Source organism: Phoenix dactylifera, chromosome 1 (genome assembly GCF_051530095.1).
Source record: "Phoenix dactylifera cultivar Ajwa chromosome 1, Ajwa_hap1_PhDact_Kaust_v1.1, whole genome shotgun sequence".
Lineage (NCBI taxonomy): Eukaryota > Viridiplantae > Streptophyta > Magnoliopsida > Arecales > Arecaceae > Phoenix > Phoenix dactylifera.
In genome coordinates, this window is record NC_143190.1 from 41,540,786 (window position 1) to 41,563,050 (window position 22,265).

Consider the following 22,265-nt stretch of genomic DNA (forward strand, 5'->3'; position numbering starts at 1 on the left):
ATCAGAGGATGTTGTATTATGTCCACCTTTATCTTGAAGTCTTGCCTCAGCATCCAGCCAATCCTTGAAGCAGAGAAGCATCTCCACCGTTTCGCCCGTCATCCTACTTCTCTTTTCGTCAAGAACACGCCGACCTGCACTAAAAGCGGATTCCGATGCTACCGTGGACATCGGCACAGCTAAAATATCGCGTGCAATTGCAGACATAACAGGATATTGATTTCTAACACTCTTCCACCAAGATAATACATCTAGATTCTCTATTTGATTTTCATCATATGCAGAATGAAGATCATTTCGTAAATAAAATTCTAGTTCACTACTTAAAGATGAAGAAGATGAAGAGGAACTTGAAGCATGTGTGTGTCTTCTCTGTGCAATGAATGAAAAAATAGATGACGAACGAGAACTACTAGAAGGAGGAATAGAGGTTTGTATTTGTGTTCTAGATCCACGAATTTTTTCATCATATATAGCATAAATATCATAAAGAAGTTGTCTTACCTCATCTTTAGCAGATTCAGCATCTTGATTCATATTTTCAGAGTATGCATCAAGTAAAATTAGCACGCCATTTAATTTAACTCTAGGATCAAATACAGCAGCTAAGTTATGCATAGGACATATCCTGTCCCAATACTCATTCCATTTAGATTCCATTAATTCAATAATAGGCATTAAAACATCATCATATCTATGTTCTGCAAATTTTTGACTAATTATATATGCTTGTTGTAAAAATGAACATGAAGTAGGGTAATAAATACCAGAAAGAACATTGGTAGCATTATAAAAACTAAGCAAAAAATCTTCCAAAATTTTTCCTTTATTCCAATCAGTTTCAGTCAATGTAAATCCTAATCCACGATCATTAATATATGCACTTAATAAATTTTTATATGGGTATGCATCATGTATCATGCTATATGTGGAGTTCCAACGAGTAATTACATCAAGTTTAAATTTTTTAAAACGTTTACCATGATTTATGCATAATTCCTTAAATTCTTGAAGTCTTGATCTAGAAGCATGAATAAAAGAAACTGCATTTCTAATTTTTGAAATCACATCTTGAATCATGCCCATGCCAGCTTGAACAGAAAGATTTAAGATATGACATGCACATCTAATATGCAGTAAATTTCCATCTAATATGGGATGCAATGAGTCTTTTAATAATACAACAGCAGAATTATTATTAGATGCATTATCAAAAGTAATAGACATAATTTTTTCATTAATATTATATGAACATGCAGTTTGATAAATTATATTTGAAATTTGTTGCCCAGAATGTGGAAAATCAAAAGCACGAAAAGCAAGAATACGTTTATTTAATTGCCAATCATTATCAATATAATGAGCAGTAATGGCAATAAAACAATTACTACCTACAGATGCTGACCAAATATCAGAAGTTAATGAAATTTTTACATTTAAAGTAGAAAGTGTTTCAATTAAATTTTGTTTCATTGCTAAAAAATTGGTCATAGCTACTCTTCTAAATGTACGCCTACTAGTTCTTTTGTAAGCAGGTTGTAGGTTTAATTGAACATATTCTTCAAAATTAAAAGATTCACATAAACTAAAAGGTAATTCATCCTTAACTATCCATTTTACAAGTGCTTTTCTTTGATTTTCATGATTATATGCAAAATTACCTACAAGTAATCCCCCTTGTATATTAAGGCTACTTTGAGTTTGAGCATGAGAATCATGCATCCTATGACTCTCTTGATGTCTTTTTAAATGCCCTGTTCCCCCACTACTACTACAACTATAAAGTTTGGCACATTTTTTACATCTAGCTTTCCAGACTCCCTCAACCATAACTCTATCAAATTCATTCCATACAGTACTAGTCCTCTTACGAGAAGAGGTTTGACCTTCACTCGGTTCACCAGTTCTAGAGGAACTAGGAACAGGGGGTTGGGGATTAGTTTCTTCTCCCTCAGAAACAGGAATGCCAAACTGACTTTCCTCAAAAGATGACATATCTATGATTAATTCAAAAAATAAAAACTAACCGCAAGGAGGAATTGAGTAGAGGGTCGGAGGGCAGAGGCAGAGCCGAGATTCCGAGCTTCCTCTTGTACTCTCAACAGAAGCGACCTTCTCTTCTCAACAGGAACCTCCTCTTGTGTAGCACTTGAACAAACTAAAAATTAAATTGCTAGAAGAGCACTTTAGAAGAGAGAAATAATAGCAGTAGAGAAGGAGAGAATGAGAGGTTTGGTGTGGTGAGAATGAGGGAGGAATGGGCTATTTATAGAAGCCCAAATTTTTTTTTCCCAAAATACCCCTCAATTCAGCCGTTATTGGACTGTTGGGAGGGGTAAAAGCGTCTTTTTCCCGAAAATAGCCGTTGGAAACGGCTATTTTCCTCCCCCTCTCCAGACGGGCCGTGCCAGGCACGGCCCGTCTGGAGCCGTTACGGGCCGTGCCGGCACGGCCCGTTCGGAGCCGTTGCGGGCCGCCCGTTTGCGCCCGTTACGGGCCGTGCCTGGCACGGCCCGTGTCGTGCCGTGCCCGGCCCGGCCCACCAATAGAGGGGCCTGGGGCCGGGCCGGGCTGCAGTTCCGTGCTGAACGGGCCGTGCCAGGCACGGCCCGTTTAGTCTTTGGGCCCGGGGGGCCTGGGCCGGGCCGGCCCGGCACGGCCCGTTGCCCAACTCTACTCAAACAAAGAGAACCAACGAACTGGGTATAATAATTTGGGCAGTATATGCTAGAACTGGATCAGGGCCATCAGGCTTACATTCAAGAATGTCAACCAGGTTTCCTATTGGACTGGTTTCAACTTGAAGGTTTAGGCAAGCTGGCTATTCTGACTCTGGATGTTTTGGATTGGAACTGTGAGTATAGGATTGGATTTGGTCTGAATGGTTGGATTCATCAAATGGGATGGACCGAGCTAGCCTAGGGTTATCTTGTGTGTTGGGCTGGCTTAAAGCTAGCTCTTAAACTTGATCTAACCAGTCCAAGTCGCTGTTGGCAGCCATACAACAGAATAATAGGCATAAATATGCAGCTATAACCTAGGATTTACTACATGCAATTTATTGGCTGTCATTGGGCTACTCCATATGAGATTAGAAATATTCTCGGATCATGAGATATTATAATTCCACAGGACAGCAAGTTAAAGATGCAAGCAACTTGTACAATTTTTGCATCCGCACTATTACCTGAATTCATCATCCAAGCCTTTTTCCCATCGAATATGGAGTCAGCTATAGAGCACATCTATACATTGAGAAGGCTCCATGGAAAGATTGAGCAGATTTTATGATCGGCTGCCTGATATCAAGCTTCAGAAACCAGTTCTGAATTCTAGGTCAAAGTAAGTTTAGGAAAAAGAGGGACTTGACACAAAACCAATACGGCCACTTGGAAGACAGGTCTCTGAATTGCAGTCTAAGCTCATGGACCAAAGAGCAACCATCGATAAGAAGGGTGAGATGCACCCTTGCCGAACAAAATGCAGCATCATGCAACCAAATCATTATTCAGAGCTTACGCTTACGCACTTTATCAGATGGTAAGTCATATGGCTTGGCATTGAATATCTATCAATCAGAATATCAATCTATTACCATTCTCAAAACAGCTGGTAGCATAGATGAATATGAACTAACTGAATCAAAATTTAACATACCATATTTGCAAGCAAGATGATAAATATTTGTGCCAGCCACTGCAAGATTTACGCTTTAAAGATTCCATTCTAAAGCAATCCCACAAACATGGACCAGTAGAATAGGTTAAGCAGCAAGTTATACAGCAAGGGTCCCCGTAATTAAATCTACATGGTAATGAGTTGCAATGTTCTGTTTGTTTTCAAAATGGCAGATAAAGTAACCACTAGGAAAAGTAAGTTTGACAAAATAGTTCAGAGTAAAAAAAGCATAATTACTCATGTTACAGTTTTCTTCTTCTGGGGGCGGGCGGGGGGTGTAAAGCACATGTTACAGTTTACTATAGTGCATTTCCTTAAAATATAATAGGCTCGTTTGGTTCACAAAAAATATTTTTCCTCATAGAAATATAATTTTTAGGAAGCAGATTTCTGAAAAGAGAATACCTAAATTTGGCATGTTTGGTTAACCATGGAAAAGTGACAGATTTATAGAGTGCTTATGTTTGGTTGACCATCCACTTTCTTAGGAAAATTGTGTAATTTCTATTATATCCTTAACAAAAATTAGGTCGGTGATAGCTGAAGGGTCTTTTTGGGAAAAAATAAAAATATTTCGATTCTCGGATCACAGAAAAATAACTTTCCCATGTTTCTTATGAGAAAGACTTTTCCGCCTCTCTTTTTTGAAAACTTCAACCAAATAAAAGGCATCTCTTTACTTTTCCATTGACCATATTTTTCTTCTTTTTTTTCGCGAACCAAATGAGCCCATGGATGATCTAATCAAACCAAGTTGTTTGGTTATCTCCACGGAGACAGAACCGTTCCAGCCCAATGATAGGATAACAACAAATTTACTGCAAGATGGCATCAAAAACTTGCATAAAATGGGAATTTTCCGTTCTATGCAACCAAATAGATATGTCATTGCCCTTCCTTACTAGGGCCTCTCTTTAGATTTTCATTGTGCGTGTCCATATGGTGCAAGTCATTGCTTCTCTGTTTTTGCCACTCTCAGATGTTTAAGATAAGTTGAACAAATAGTCCTCACTATTCAGTCTTGATTGGAGCATTAGGAGCACTTTAACCATACCAGCCTGTATCCATGAATAATGCTTCAGATACCTGTTGATCATGAATAATGCTTCAGATACTTGTGAAAATTCAAAGTTGCAGGCAAATGGAAGCAATAGAACAGAAGATGGGCACATTAAGTTAAATGGAAGTCCTTTTTTATTATATGTGCGCTAGCCCGCTCTATGGCTGGAGGTGCAGTCAAACAAACCTTTCATTTTTTTTCTAAACTACATATTCTTTTCTAACTTTTTGTTAATCCTCTTTTCTTTTACTCTTCTAAAATATAGTAACACTCTCTCAACTTTGGACATATTCCAGAAACACCCTCTCAATTTAAAAAAAAATATTCAAACCAATCCTTCGAGTTTCTAAATCATTCCAAGATGACCCTTCCGTTCATCTCTATTAACAAAGTGGTAGAATATGACCGTCACATGATAAGAATACTCTTAATATGTGTTGAATGGGATAGAGTCTCAAATGATCTTTTATGAAAAGCAAATCTCAAAGCATTCTTAGTATATGGCCCATAGTTGAGGATTATCCACTGCATATGTCTCAAAACACTTCAAATCCTTTTATTCATTCATTTGCATAGATCTCAAAGAACCCTTAGTATATGATCGATAGCTAAGGATCACCTACCGCACAAATCTCAAAAGCACTTACATATCTCGAAGTACCCTTAGTATATGGCTCATAGTTAAGAATCATCTATCGCATAGATCTCAAGGCACTTCAAACACCTTCATTCATCTGCGTGCATAGATCTCAAAGCATACTTAGTATATGGCTCATAGTTAAATGCTATCCACTGCATAGATCTCAAAGCACTCCAAATCCTTTCTTTCATTTGTATGCACAGATCTCAAAACACCCTTAGTATGTGGCCCATAGTTAAGAATTATCCACCATATAGATCTCAAAACATTCCGAACTCCATTGATCCGCCTACACAGATTTCAAAGCACCCTTTATATATGGTCTATAGTCAAAGATTACCCACTGCGTAGATCTCAAAGCACTCCAAACTCGTTTATTCATCTGCATAGTAAAAGTCATTCATAGATGCCGGAAAAGGATGAAGGTATTTTGGTCATTTGAAATAGCAGAATAATAGTGTCGGCTGGTTGGAGAGCGAGAGGACGACTTTGGAATGATTTGCAAACTCGAAGGGTCAATTTAGAATTTTTAAAGTTGATAGAGTGCCTTTGGGAGATGTCCAAAGTTGTAGGGTATCATTATAATTTTTCTTTTTCGTTATTCTAAGCCCCATCTTTGTTTTTTTCAGAAAAAATTATAGTGACACTTTTCTGAACTTTAGATTTTTCTCAAAAGCATCTCTCAATATTTCAAATCCATGTTTCAAATTTTCAAATCATTTCAAAATGGTCGTCAGCTCTCTATCCATATCCACCCGAGCATGTTAGCCTGCCAATTCAAATGATGGAAATGCCCTCTCCCTATACCTTCGGCACTCCAACCATCAAGTTTCTTTGCAGTTATGGCAGCAAGCTCCAAGATCCTTTCATGTTACCCCAATCGCAGGCTTCGCTTTGTTGGTGGCCACACCCATGTCCTCATCATCGACTGCTCCAATCCCTTTCTCCATTCCGTCCTTTCTCCTCTCTTTCGATTTCTTCCATTAATTTGTCTTCAAAATCACATTTTTTGATTTCTTTAATTTGTTAATTGATTCGAAGCACAAAAAAGTACACAAAGATTGGATTTGTTAATGAGAAAATAGCAATGCTTAAATTACCTAAATTTGTCCATCTTCAAATGGCCTATTAATCTAGAAGGTGGCTTAGGAATGCCTTCCAACCCGCAGCGTATTGGCTAGGCGGGGCATCAGGACTACTTCGATGTGTGAGGACTGCCCTAACGAGGAGGTGACCATCAATCATGCTCTTTTTTGTTGTCCTCGGGCGATACAGGTATAGAGGAGTGCGACACTATCTTTGCTACAAGGATGAGGATCGGCGGAGGATTTATTATATCATTTGAAGGTATCCATGAGGAGACTAGGGATGGTGTGGGGCGTCATCTGTGCCTACTTGGCTTACCACATTTGGTTAGACAGGAATATCCGCATTTTCGAGGAAAGGACCCCCCCTCGGCGAGCTGTTTTGTCATGTGGTTGAGATCATCTACACTACTAGGGTGATTTTACCACGGGGACTAGGGACACCTGGGACTCCTACATCGCTGTCACAGACCCAATGTCACTTTTATCACTTGGGAACCTCCAATCCCTGGTCACCTCAAGGTGAACTTCGATGATAGTGTGCTATCAGAGAAGACAGAGGAGGGACGAGATTTGTGATCCGAGATCACAATTCCAGACTGATTGCTGCGGGAGAGCGGCGCATTTGTGGTATGACAGTCATAGGAGCGAAGCTCGGGGCGGTATGAGAGGGTATCACCTATGCGAGAAGTATCCTAGGAACTGGTGAGATATCCTGGAAGGAGACTCCGCTACGGTGATCAATTGGATTCGGACGCTGAGCGATTGATCGACGGCCATCCTCTCCTTAGCGATATACAATGGATGATGGGAGACTGTGATTTCTTTCAGGCTGGTCATGTGTACTAGGAGGCAAACAAGGTGACTGATTGGGTTGCTTCTTTTGCTGCCCATCACTCCAGAAAGATCTCATGGACATGGATGGACTGATATTGTATCCTCATCTTTATGCCACGTATTGTATCTTGATTCAGTTAGTTATACTCATGCCAGATTAACGTGAATGGCCGTTGCATCAAAATATATATATATATATATATATATATATATATATATATATATATATAAGCGATTGGGTATTTATGACGAGATAGGGGAAAAAATCAAAGAGACTGAGGGCTCGTTTGGTTCGCGGGAAAAGAAGGGGGAAAAGTATGGTCAACGGAAAAGTAATGAGATGCCTCTTGTTTGGTTGGAGTTTTCAAAGGAGAGAGAAGGGAAAGTTGTATTGCCATGGGAATGTGATTCCCACATTTCATGAAAAAGTCTTTCCCATAAGAAACATGAGAAAGTTACTTTCCCATGAGGCGGGAATCACTCCATTTTTACTTTTTCCCAAAAGGTCCCTTCAGCATTAAAGAAGCATTAAAGAGGCATTAAAAATCTAATTTTTATTAAGGGCATAATAGGAATTATATATAACTTTCCTAGGAAAGTGGATGGCCAACCAAACATAAGCATCTTGGAAATTTGTCACTTTTCCATGGTCAACCAAACATGCCAAAAGTACTTTTCTAGGCATCCTCTTTCTAGGAATTTGTTTCTCAGGAATCATATTCCTAGGAAGAAAAATGTTTCCCGCGAACCAAACGAGCCTGAAGGATTCGGACTCGTTGGTTGAAGTATACTCCTCTCGCTCTTTATCTCATTCCTTTTCACTTTCTTCTCCCCTTCCTCTTTCTCTTCCTGCCCCCTCGCTGTCCTTCTCTTTGTCCCTTCCCTCTTAGGTTTTAAGCAAAGATGTCCTCTAGCGCTTCCCGATTCATCAAATATGTGACCGTTGGCGCCGGCGCCGTCAAGAAGACCCGTATGCTTATCTGCAACACCAGAAACAGATTCCCGCCTGCAATCTTCTCTCTCTGTTCTTTTTTTTTTTCCTTTCCTCTTTTTAGAAGAAGAAATATTTTCTTGGCTTTGATTCCTCCTCCACGTTCTCTTAAAAGAAGTTCTTCTTTTTTTGGATTTCTCTCACTTGTTTGGATTCTGTTCCTGATCTTGTGCAGGAGCACATTACAGGGGTATTTGATAACTTCAGCGCCAAGGCTGTTGTTAATGAAACCATCGTGAATTTAGGCCTCTGGGAGTAAATATTTTCTTTTGCTGTTTGATTTGTTGAACAAAATGTCGAACTGGGAACCAAAATAATAAATCAAAACAAGAACCGAAGAAAGAAAGCAAAAAAATAAAAAAAATAATACAACTGATATAAAATATATTTCGGCCATAAATGATGGTCATGTGATATTACTCTGTGACCTGAGTTGCAGTGGTGGAGGAACCGGATCGGAAAAAAAGAGAAATTTTAATTATAAGATATTTAATAAAATCATTGCTGGAATTAAGATCTCATTCAAAGAGAAAGATAGTAAATATCTGAAGTTTCTTTTTTTATCCTAGATGAATGATCCGATCCATAAGAACCATAATTGAAAATTATTTGATCGTCTTTTATTGAGAAAGAAGTGAAATATAATCAACTTGAATTCAGAACAACTATTCAAAATCTTACGAAAAGACTTAATTTGTTACCTTAGGAGATGACCTGTGAGACCAGTTTACTTAAAAAATTAGTTTAAAACTTTTTAAAGTTGAGAGGATATCTCTCGAACATGTTCAAAGTTGAAAGAATGTCACTATATATATATATATATATAATTTTTTAATTTTCTTAATAAAGTTGGTGAAGTCTGACTTATTTTTATTCGAAAAGAAGCAAATGCTTATACTCTCCTTAAGCCATTCAATCACTATTGGTTACTGCCCCCCTCTACTTGGAGTTTGGGATCTAGAACCATTAGCGCAGCTATCTTGTGAGTTCTAGACATAACGGTGAGCACAAGTTTTACCGGTTCCGGTGACCAAAAGAGTTGGCCAAACGGCCACATTTTGTGCTACATCAGATTTTAGCATCTCATCTTTAACCTGGCACTAAGCTATGTTAAATTCATGACCCTCCATGCTATGTTCATCACATGACAGGTTCATCACAATTGGAAAGTAACCGTCTCTGGAAATCATAGGCTAAGATGTATACTAATATAAGTCAATTACAGCAAAATTAGGCATTAGTTATGTATAAAAATATGAGTCTCAATCTACTTGGAGGACTGACTAATCTTCTTGAGCTCCTTGAAGATGTTTCAGCCTTCAATCAATCTTGACAAGGTATTTTGAGGATGGAACAGTTCTGGGCTATCCTCAATTGTCACGTTGTTTGCTTCTTAAAGTGGTGTATCTTCCTCTATGGTTGTGAATTCTTGCTCCACTCAAAAGTCAAGTTAATAATCTCTTGGTTGATCTCCTTCCATAAAATTCTCACTGCAACAACCCAGACATTGCTCTTCTTGTGTGCTGTGTAATGACTTCCCTGAAACTGTTCGACATTTTGATGCTTGGTTGCCCTTTCACTGGAGAAATTTGGGACTTCTGCAAACTTAAATCTGGTTCATTGAAGCTATCCTCTTTCTATTCAACTCTTTTGGACAAAGCTGAATGATCTTTGCTTGCCTTGGGTATTTGGTGGAATAGAAGGATATTTAAAAATAAATCAGCAAAGCATCTCTTTTTTGTCATTCAAGATATTATCTAATACCATATTGACGAATCAGTTGATCCCAAAAATTTAATCTGATAAGAAATAAGTCGACAATGTGTCTTGGCATCATTTACTCATTAAATGAATTAAAGTGTATTTCCCATCCAGTAATCTATAAATTAAATTTTATAGATTAATTACAAAAAAACACTCTAAGATTATGAGCAAATTACACTTACATCTAAGGATTTAAAAAACTTACGTCTATCTCTTGAGGTTTATTTTTATCCAACACTTTAACCTATAACTTTATAGAATGTTAGTCAAACTATTAATTTTAAATGAAATGCTATGTTAGAAAAATTTTAAAAATGACCAAAATAACCTTAAGCGAAATAACAGCCATCCAAGGATATAAAAAAAATATACACGTTCTTCTCCTCATCAAAGGATAAGTTTGACTTTTCATATGAGGTAAACGGTTTCACTAATGCTATTAATTTTACTAAATATAAGTGTAGATTTTATAAACTATTGGATACAAGTGTAATAAATAAAAAATTTATAATTTACTCAATATTATATTTCATCGAACCGCCTAAATTCTCCCTAAGAGGCACCCTGCTGGATCTTATGCGTGTCAAATATAGTGCCATCTTATTTGAGGGTCAGTTTTATGTAATTCTCTAAGCTGCTGCCAAGAGAGAATAAAACAAAGAATAAAATTCTCAGAATAAAATTAACCATCAGCTAGAAAAACACAAGTTAGACGGTAGAAATTTGCCCATAATATTTCTCTCCATTGACGGGCATTTGCTTGTACGGATGTCGGAGGAGCCCCCAAAGCCTAAAGTCCATGAACTGCTAGATTGGTTAGCTTGCTACCTAAGCATGGAGCACTTGGTAAAGATTAAATCCTCAGCCAGAGGTGCTCATAGCCCGTGCTGCCTTGGCATGATGCCTCATGCATGGCTTTGTCCTCACCTACGCAATTATATCTCTGAGGCACCCAGCTCTTGAAATTGGAAGGGGCATGTCCTTTGTAGGTGCCATGTCTCACATCGCACCATCAAGGTGTGAAGTATGTTTCCCATCCTTACATGCTAAATATACACATAATATTCATGCTATAGCTCCACATAAATCACCTAACCACATGTTGTGTAGGTACATATATATTGCATGCATATATATATATATATATATATATATATATATATATATATATATATATATATATATATATATATATATATTATGGATGTGGCAGGAATTATATGCATCATCTGTATTTTGGTATGGTAAGTGCACATTCTTGCAATCATTGCAACTTTGTTAAAGCAATATAAGGATTTGAAGAAGCAATCAGATGCAATCTTCACTGTATTTATGAACAAATGGCAAGCATATAGGTGTGCTCTGTATCAAGGTCTAGCGTACTAGTAATTATCTTAACTATGTAGAAATGCAAGGAGCAATAGTTTCACTCGTTCCTCCTAGTAAGAGTTTTACCGAAATAATCAAGACAGTTAGTCAAAATTAGCCGAACTAGTGGTCGCAAGCCAGAATCTTATCCAAAAAATCTAGTCGAAAGATATTATTTGAATTTTTTAGTTCTATATGAATATCCAAAATCTCTCCGACGAATAATCGATATGAAACTAAACACACACTCGCATGAGTTCTTATGCTAGCATTAAAATATGCAACAAGTATGCAGGGGAGGTGAGCCTAAGAAAAAAACATGCTCAGATGGATGCCTTGAAGGTGGAGAAGAATCCAAAGAGAAGCTACGCACAATAGCTCTGTAACTTGGACTTCTTTGTGATTCATATATGCTTGGCTTATTAGCATGGCATGTATATAAAAGCAGCAGTCTCAATTTTTATACGTCATATAAGATATTACAAGCATGACCTGACAATTGAAACATCTGCTTACCCTGAGAGGGATGTCAACTTATTTTCACACACTAGTATTTGTCAAAGTGACTCTGGTTTCACATGGTTCCTTCTCCTCGTGAGGGGACAGCTGATAAAGATCTTTCACCGTGCGGAGTAAATCCTACGCAGTGTGCGAGGTTGCCCAAAAGCCTTTAGTCCTCGACAGCCCCACACATCTTTTAATTGAGTGTAGGAACAAGTGCTAATGCCAAATGACCCTGTCTTTTTTCCATCAACTTACCCAACTGCTCTCCCATTGCTCGAGATCCACAGAAACCGTCACAGATCTTGCAATGCTCGAACTACCCCACCAACTATTTGTATATAAGGATGCTGGCCAATGGAACCAAGAAATTACAGGGACCAGTATGGGATGGATGCTTTAAATTCTTTGCTTCATTGCATCACTTGCAGCCTTGTGTATCTTAAAATCGACGGGTTTCTCTACCATGTGGGGTTTAAATCAAGCAGGCAGGGAAGGTACGATACTGACTCCTCGATAGAAGCATGATGTCGGTATGTAATTGGTCGTGCTTGTAAGCAATAACCCCAACAATCACATCTACCTATTACGTAACTATGCCATTGCTTGCATTTTACGCCCTTAAGTCAGTCTGCTAAAACCAAAAGAAAGGTGATCGATCAGGGCTTAGCCAAACTTTTCTGCTCGGTAGAGGTCTTGAATTTGAATCCTACCGAGATGTTTGCCATTGCACACATCGTGTGGAGGCTTGTAATGCTAGCTGGGTCTATTATGCTGTTGCCTGAGAATTATTTTGAGAACACTTTGCCTGAGAAATGGCCTTTCTTCTCTAGTCTTTTAAGGATTAATTATGAGAAGTGTGCAGGTGTTGTACAGCCAACTAAAGACATCATCACCTATGAGCCATGGTTAGGTTGCAGGATTGGACATTGAAAAATCTGGATCAGAATTATTGTATATAGCATAAGGACATCGACAGAGGACGTGCATAGAGACAATGGTATAGTTTTGTTCTCTTTTTTCTTCTTTTTTCTGTTTTTCTGTGTGGATAAATCATATACTCAAACCTCCAGTGTGGATAAATAGTTGGACTTTGGTTCTATACCACTGAATTTATTGCTCATCGCATATGGAGCCTAGATTTTGGTACATTTCAGGACTGGCCTGCCAAGTACCTCAGGTACGGGCTGTCGCCCAACAGTCATGGTGTGGAACGCATATAACGTCTTGGCGATAAAAAGAAACCATGGAAATTAAGGACAAGTTTATTTGGTAACTAGTGGCCTTTTGGTTCACATGAGGATAGCAGCACAGAGACAAGAGGGAGGCCAGCGAAGCTCTCTCTCTTTCTTTCACACACAGGGCTAGTAAAACAAGTAACTAGAGAGTGAGGGGTTTGGTTAGGTTTAAGTTCCCCCACCAAAGTCTTTTGAGAAGTTTGAGTTCCCAAAGTCATTGGAATGTAGCCAAAGGTCTCTTGTGTTCATAAATTTTATAACTGGGAAGAAAGAGAGAGAATATGAAGATATAAAGGAGCACAAGGGCATCAATTCTCCTTGCATATATGCTTTCTGGCTACATGCTGACTGCTCCATCAAATTAAGATAATCGAATTATTTTCTACGATGGTTACTAATTTTTCATGGGGTTTAGGCATGTATCAGAATATCCAAGAGGATAATCAAATAATGGTGTGTTTGTGTGCTTTGCTGATCGATTAAGCCATGAATCTGGATTGCATATCCCAATCAAGCAATACAGGCTGGCTATGACTGCTTTGCATGATAAGATTTTTATGCCCATAGCTTTCATTTAGCTTTACTGAAGGTATTATTTTCTCCTGTTTTTTTTGAACATGTTGCCTATTTATTTTTTGACTATGGGTTGTTATATATATATTTGTTTATCCATACGTACATTTTGTATAATGGGTTATAGTCATTAAACGGGAGATGCACTCAAAAAAAATTTTCTTCCATGACAAATGTTAGAAATTTCTAAAATAGGAAAATATTGAAAAACTCTGTCGTCTTGGAAAAAACCTTGGTATTAAAGATGCATTGATATACACATAAGACGAGCAACAAATTAAAAACGACTGACAACTTATTTCAAATGATCTTCCAAAACGGAAAGTACAGTGCTAAGCAAGCAAAGGCTAATTTATGTTAAGCCTATGTACGTCAAAGAGTTTTTATCCTCACAGAGTTAATGGTTTGCAGCTCGCCAACTAGCAGTAGTTAAGAGACGTTTTCCCCGTCGCGGTAAATCTTTGTTACATCACCTTGTAGAAAATGATATGGGTCCACATTCCAGTGCAGTACTGATGTGCAATTGACCGTGTAGTCCTGCACAATGAGTCACAAGCATACACTAGCCATCTTACGTACCATGCAGCAAAATATAGCTACATTCTGGTTTTAGCATAGGTATAACAATACAGGATCTTTTCAAAAAATCTAATTAGAAAATATTATTTATATTTTTTAATTAGATCTGTATAAATATTCAAGATCCATCTAATATATAGTTGATATAGAACTAGACACACATTTGTATAGATCCTCACATATGTGTCGCAAAATCTAATCACAAATACTATAATCAACCTATATAAATTATGGACCGAATCTGCTCTGATACTATTTGTAACTATTCAAGTTCTCACATAAAAAAAAGCTAGTTAAAAAATACTATTTAGATTTTTTGATCCCGTATAAGTATTTAAAATATATCTAATGCATAATTAATATAGGACTAAATATATATCCATACAAATTTTTAGACTTTACCTATTTCCTCATCTCTCCACCACAAATTTCTTCGGTTGGCAAACTGCTTACCAATTTCATGCCTATTATTATTATTATCCTTCTCTCTACTTATGAATGTATTATAATGTACTATTGCAATTACAATTATTATAATTATAATTGTATTTGTTGTTATTATAATTATTGTTATGTACTAATGTGTCTGCTTGCAAGTACGTGCATGTGCCTAAGAGATTGATTGATTGATTGATTGATTAAATTAGGTGGATGTTGGGATGGCAATGGTGGGAGTAGCTGAACATATTTACCGAAAATAGAGGGAGATCAAATAAACGTGGGTTCGGGCAAAACGTACCGTGATGAGGAACGTGCGCGGAAATGCAGGAGGATCAGCCGCTGGGGTTTCAGCGGCCCTACCGCAATCCAAATTCTCCAACAATAGCGCTATGGTAACTCAGAAACACCACTCAAAGATGTCACTCAGGTACCTTAACAGCAATCGAGTTGCTTCATTTGATGGCACAGTTTACGATGTCAATTCAAATGGAGCAAGCAATACACCATGCCAGCTTTAGTCACTTTTTTGAGTTACATGATCATTTTCCATTCTAATCATATATGGCTTCTCTCTATCTCTCTAATATTCCAACAATTAATTAAGCTCTCTTAATTCAGAATGCTGAATTTCTTATGCCGATACTGGTTTTTTTACTCCATTACAGAATATTGTATCAGATCATAAATATTTAAAATTCATATTATGTAAGGAGACATTATTTTTGCTAATTCGAATTGAAGAATGATATCAGATCCGTCTATTTTCAATGTCAAATACATAGTTAGCATATTCATTATAGTTAGCAACTCCGTATCCATGTCATGATTAAAAATCTTGGGTCAAGTCGTACCTTCGTCACCCTCTATAGAGCAATTAAAAATTCAATTACTTGGTGGCAGAGCTAATGTCTTAATTTTTTCACAACAACACTGTTGCTGAAAATTGAACCCGGGGGTGACCACTGGCTGAGAAGGTGGAGCTCCGGTGCAGATGGTATGTCGGCAGACTGCGTCCTCCGAGGGACCTGCAAAAAGCCGGTGGCCGGGGCTTCCGGCGCCAGCCCTCTCGGTGCCGGCCCTCCGATGCTTAAGTCAGAGGGGGGCTTAATTTGGAGAAGGAGATGAGTTATATATCGGAGTCTAAAAGTTTGAATCAAGAAGAAGAATCTCCCTTTAAAGAGGAAGAAGTTTTCCTTTTATAGGAGGGATACAGGGTTACCTGTGATGTGACCGGACGAATTAAATGAGTTACCATCATGATTGAGTGTGGTCATCTGAATTAATGCGTTGCTGTGGAGGACGGGACTGGAGCCAATGAGTTGTTGTGGGTGACTGGACGTAGTTGAGTGAGTCGATGAGTTGCCGTGGATGGCCTGAGATTTTGAATAAGTCGGAGATCTGTGGAGACCATGTGCATTAATTGTTGACAGTCGTAGCAGGGTATAATTCCTAGTTGATGTGTCGTGGCGTGGCCGGCAAGCAAAGCATGGTACAGTAAGACTGCGGCAGGGCATGGCCGCAGCATGTGGATGACAAGCTCGGTCTTTTGAGCTCGGCCTGCATGAGCTCGGTCTTCTAGGCTCGGTCTGCATGAGCTCGGCCTGCATGAGCTCGATCTTTTGAGCTCGGCCTGCATGAGCTCGGTCTTCTGGGTTCGGCCTATATGAGCTTGGCCTTCTGGAATTAGGCTTGCTGTCGGATTTGGGTGTTTTAATTGTATTTGTGGGATGGTCTATTTTTTCCCCCAACATAACACTATTAATGACTTTGGTCTTACCGATGATTGAATCAGCTTCGATCAAACCCATATTATTACTAACATTTGCTGCTACAGAACAAAACAAATAAAAAAAAAGGGATAAGATGCTCGATAAGGTATAAGATCCAACCGGAGTATTTTTAGCAACTCATCGAAGAAAAAAGAAAGCCATGTCTAACATAAGTTTTTTGAAATTGCGAATAATAATTAAAACCAATATTTTTCCTAAAATATCTGAGAACAAACTAATAATCTTACAAAAGAGATAGCCCTAGAGCATTAATGCTTTCTCTCGGTGAACTATTTTTTCAGCAGTCATGATTAAATCAGGCAAACGAGCTTTTGACGGTGTGCTGCTAATTAGGTGAATCTTCTAAACTTGCAAATGAGTTCGCCATCAAATAAATAGATCTTGTTCGTAGGTTCTCTTCCTCCTTTTTGCCATCACTAAATCAACATATGATAAATAATTATATTTAGTAATCTGAAAAATATTTTACTCATGACTGAGTATAAAGAAAAGGCTATTTAGTCATCCAATATATCATTTATTTAAACTTTGATCTTAGTGAACGTTCGACCGGAGGCGCAACTCAATGAGTATACAATCGAGATAGAGGGTAGGTTGATAGCAAAAGCTTTTTAATCACCACCGTAAAACACCCGTAAACACCCGCCTTACTTAGCAACATATGCCGACCTTCTGTATCCGGAGGATCTGTAGATATGTTCTTTTGACCTCCTACTTACTTTACTAGATAGAAGAAAGGACACTTGAATAAGGATTTACTTTGATAAGCACTTTTGATGCTTGCAATTAGTTTGGGATCTTCATACAAATTTTTGTTTGATATTATTAAATATTATTTAAAATATATATATATTAGCAACCGATAGTAGAAGGAAATGCTGCTATTTTTCCAACACTATCCCAACACGTACTCGAGGAAAGGGCTCCAACCATCACATTGGAGTCATTCCAGCAGCTTTTTATCATTTTGACCAACAACATGATGGTTGGGTTTGTCGGCATCCTTTTCTCTTGAAAGCTTTAGATCCAATCTCAAACAATAATATATCAACACAATATTTTGAAAAATATATACCGTTCTTAAAAATAGACAAATATGTAATATGAAATAAAGAGCATTTTATAATTTTGAACCCATCTATTCGCTAAAAAAATTATGGGTCCATGTAAAACTAAGGTTCAATTAATGGCCATCTTTTAACATTATAATCCATCTTTCTCAATACAATTGCTTAAATTACCATGATAACAACATAAAATTTAGTCAAATAGTTGGCATCTAATTACTGTCTTTTATTTTTCATCTTAAAATTTTCTCTCTTTTTACTTGAATAAATTATTTTTTACCCATCGACTATAGCGAGGACCAGATTGTATATGACTCTGTGACATTTCTGTCTGTGCGAACAGTGAACAGTATCGCTTGTGCTTTTGACTGCGGGAAAATATTATCATGGAAGCTGGTCCCTAGCTGAGACGAATCGTCCAAGAAGATACTGCATCTCATCTAATCCAAGTGCTCCTGGATTCCAAGTCAAAACACTCTCTAATTAATCCCTTCCTTATGAAAGCTCACGGCCTCACCTCAGACATCACTGGGAGATGCAGTACTACTCCTTCGGTTAAAATAAAAGGGGCTTTAGAAAAAGAAAATTACATAAGTTTTCGGTCATGGCGACGGGAGAGCTGGGTGCAGGATTTGACGGCAAATGTTCGGATGTGTAATTATGTATTACCAGGATTTTAATGTCTCATCGGTTGTCCTTGCCAGAAGAACTTGTCAAGGAGACACAGTACGTCACTCTTTAGATTCTTGTAGACTTGTGCTTGGCAGTTGGCACTTGACTTCATGTTCGGCTTGAACGTGGTTTGGTGCATGGATTATGGAAAGAAGCTGGATGGATGGATCCAAGCAGGAGAATTGAGTCTATTTTTGAATTCAGCATGATTTGCTAGCAAATGAGATTTCATGTAACCTATGTAGCGGAGACAAAGCTTAATGTGGTTTGCAGTAGATCTCATTGCAAAGTCAGCAAAAAGGAGGATGGAAATACAACATACAAATGTACAATTATATGTATTGACGGAGACATACTATTGGTAAACCTGTTGGCATATGGACTGTAAACTTGGGTTAATACAAGGTAGTCTGACTATACGACTTTGAAAACCTTTCAACTCCTATCAAACATCTAATGAGTTAAATTATGCATTGTGTGCGCATAAAAAACATTTTTTTTCTTATTTGAGAAATATGATAAAGATGCTACCACCAAAGTTCATACATTGAACCTCTTCCTAAGTAAAAAAAAATGCCAAACTATTGAGCTAAGACTGCGCATTTGCATAACATTAGTATTACAAAGTTGTGTAGAATATGCTCGGCATAAAAAATTATTGTTATTATAAAGGCAACGTGAGCATAATTCTACAATAAGTATTTATCCTGTCGTTACGGATGCAAGCTGGCCCAATCTGGTTCCAATAAACTCACTGGCTCAGGTACTCATTTCTTTATAGTCAAGCTTATAGAGCAATTATTCTATGTTAACAATTAGATTAGTTCCATGCCAAAGTAAAACTCAGTCGGTATTCAAGAAGAGAGCATTGAAATTATCAATTTCTGTTCCAATCTGAAGCATGATATGGTGTATAAAAAACTATCATCATATGTGTTAAAATCACCAAATCATTCAAGTCGTTCCAGACATTAAAATTTCGAACCACTGGGATACAATCAACTCAAAAATGTACTCCTCCCCAACCTTATAATATTATTTCCAGACGTCTCCATACGAATACGATGCCAACCGCATGCATGCATGGGATCCAAATACGTAGTCTTGAGAGAGTCTACGTCCCCTGGCACGTGTCATCCAACCATCCGGCCGCACGAGAAACCGTCAGACTACCGTCGAACATATGGCGGTTGCAGCTTCCTTTCACCCCGACACGTATCCATCTCCGTACTAACGTTGACCAAAACTTCTCAGAATCTTAAATAAAACAACTACCTCTAATAAATATTTATGTCTTCTCAGATTTATTCAAAATTATAAAATATATCATAGGCCAGAAAAGGAATTATAAACAATTTCTTTTTCTATTACCACAACCAAAGCTCGGAAATAGAAGAAAAGAAATTAGAAAAAACGGAGCAAACTATTTTTCCTTTTTTTATCTTTTTTTTTTTTTACTCTTGCTTTCTTTTTCCGTCCGGGCTCAGGCCCCAGGCCTAGGAGAGGCGGAGGGCACCTCGGAGCTCGGAGATCCGGCGCTTCTTGAGATCGTGGTCGTCGGATGAGGATCCGACGGTCCTCTCGCTCTCGGAGCTGGAGCAGTGCCGGCCGAGCACAGTCACCGGGGTGTTGGAGCTCGAGACCATCTCGAACGTCGAATCGCAGCCGTCCATCGCCACGTCCCCAACCGCATTGCAGCACTCCCCCAACTTCTCCTTTAATTAAATCCAAGCCAAAATTAATCAATAAATAGCCCAACAATGCGACAATAGGTGAAAATGTGTTTTTATTTTATTTTTTACTTTATTTACAAATTCACAGGAGGACATGGCGGAGCGGAAGGAGGCGAATTGGATGGGGAAGAGCTCGTGGGCGGCGGAGAGGAGCGCCGCCGCGGCGATCACCGATGGCTTGAACTCTAGCATCTTGATCTCTAAAATTTTTTAATCAAAAAATTCAAGAATCATCCAATAAAGAGCGGAAACGGAGGGAAAAAAATCAAATTTTTATGGCTCATCTGATGGCTCGGAATGTACCATTCTGGGCTTTGAAGAGGATTCGAGAGGCGCGGGCTTTGAGGGCGTGGAGGAGAGGGGGCTGGGCAGGGGAGAAGAAGGAGAGGAAGAAGGGGAGGAACGAGAAGGGCGTGATGGATCGCATCCGCCAATCCAGCGCCCCAAGAACTAGAAGCTCCATCCGCCGAATCGTCTTGGCGTCGAATATGAATCCCTCCTCTCGCTGTACATAGTGAAAGAAATCAAGAACGACCGATTCAAATCAAGATAAGATCGCTATACAGACGTAATGATATCAAAATCGAACGGACTCTTTGGTTAGTACCTGGAAATCGGTGAGGAACAAGTCAGTCTTCTTCATCTTGGAGGCGATGGAGAGGCAGGAGATGGAAAGGAGCCGTACGACCCAGGGCTTGTCGCTCTGTAAGCAAGGATCGCAGATTTACATCAGATCGGATCTCAAGCATTGATGTTTTTTTTTTCCTATTTTCTTTTGGATAATTTACCGGGATTTGTCGCTTGGAGAGAAAGCGATCGACGTAGTTGATGGCGAGGTAGGCTACAGATGGATCCAGATTGCAGCTAAACTGCGCCTGCCCATAGAGACATCGTTCACTAACAGAGAAAGATGGAAACTTTTCCCTTCTTTTCATGAAAAGATTTGATCTTTCTTCGATTGTTACTCATGGATTACCTGGAGAATGAGAGAGACGGCGTCGCGGCGGGCGGAGAGATCGAGGTGGCCACCGGCGATGGGGCTCATGTGATCGGACTCCGCGGCGAAGAGCGCCGCGATCGAGTCGGAGAAGGGGTGCTGTTCCTCGTCGGCGCTCGTGAGCGGGTTCTCAAGGTCGAAGAGGAGAGAAGAAGCCATTAATCCTAAAGCTATGAGAGAAGCTATTGGAGGGAGGGGGGGAGAGGGCAAAGGCAGGAGCTTGTTTTATACAAAGAGAGAAGCTATTGGAAGGAGAGAAGACTTCTACTTCACTCCTCACAATTGCAGCATTGCCTTCCTCTCTCCTCCTTCTCCTATCTCTCTCTCTCTTATCCTTTTTTTTTTTTTTGGGTACATCTACAGGCTCTTTCCTTGGGGAGAGAGAAATATAACGTTAATTAATATGACATCAAAATTTAAATTTTAGTGTGTGTTTTTTTTTTGTTGTGAGTTAGAGTTCAGAGGAAACAGAGGAAAAGTGATTTGAGGAGAGAGCGAGGGGGGCATTCAGATATTGTCGGGAAAGAGCAACAGATGTCGCTGTCGCATGGGGCGAGAGCGGGCCGCAGGATCAGAGCGGAGCGAGATTTCAATGTCCAAGCCATAATGGAGGTATGTTGGAGGTTTTCTCATCGTCTCTCTTCGTCTTCTCAAGAGAAGAGAAATCTCGTTTGCTGGTTTTGCTTCTCGTCGGTTTGGTATGGATTCATTGATGATATGATTACTTCCTATTCTGATTATGAGTATTTCATTTGTTCTCACTGATGATTCAGTGTCATTGTACTAACTACTAAGTAGTGAGGTTGATTGAGAATTATTAAGTGATTTGTGAGTGTAGCAAAGTATCAATCAATTATTCATGTTTTAGTTGAGAAATATTTACAGTGTATTGATTTATCTACAAGGTATTATGATTGTGCATGTAGATGATATAACTTAACATAAAAGGTTGATTGTCACATAAAAATGATCTAACTAGGACGCAAGAGACACAGAAGCATGAGGTTGGTACTCATTGATATAACATTATTTGTAATTTTCATGCTCAAATAATAAAATGCAAGTTTAGTGATCACTTGTTTCATCAATTAATGATAATTATAAAATATTATAAATACCATTACATGTAGTTTTCTCATGTTGTGTTAAAATGCAAGATCAGAAAATCATCAGTTTTCGTTCATTCCTTTAGCTTGGGGTAAAGATGCATCAAGACTATTGCTAGCATGAGTACAAATAGGTTTTGTATAT

General features: G+C 38.5%; 1 protein-coding gene across 1 annotated transcript; it reads right to left on the reverse strand.

Annotated features, from left to right (window-relative positions):
• Positions 1–19,542: 19,542 nt before the first annotated feature.
• Positions 19,543–21,298, reverse strand: LOC103723660 (cyclin-D6-1). Its single transcript, XM_008814636.6, has 6 exons — positions 20,994–21,298; positions 20,806–20,892; positions 20,625–20,720; positions 20,321–20,522; positions 20,087–20,217; positions 19,543–19,999 (listed from the first exon to the last, which is right to left on the reverse strand). The coding sequence occupies exons 1-6, from the start codon at positions 21,171–21,173 to the stop codon at positions 19,781–19,783; spliced, it is 915 nt and encodes a 304-aa protein (XP_008812858.3). The 5' UTR covers positions 21,174–21,298; the 3' UTR covers positions 19,543–19,780.
• Between the last annotated feature and the right edge of the window lie 967 nt (positions 21,299–22,265).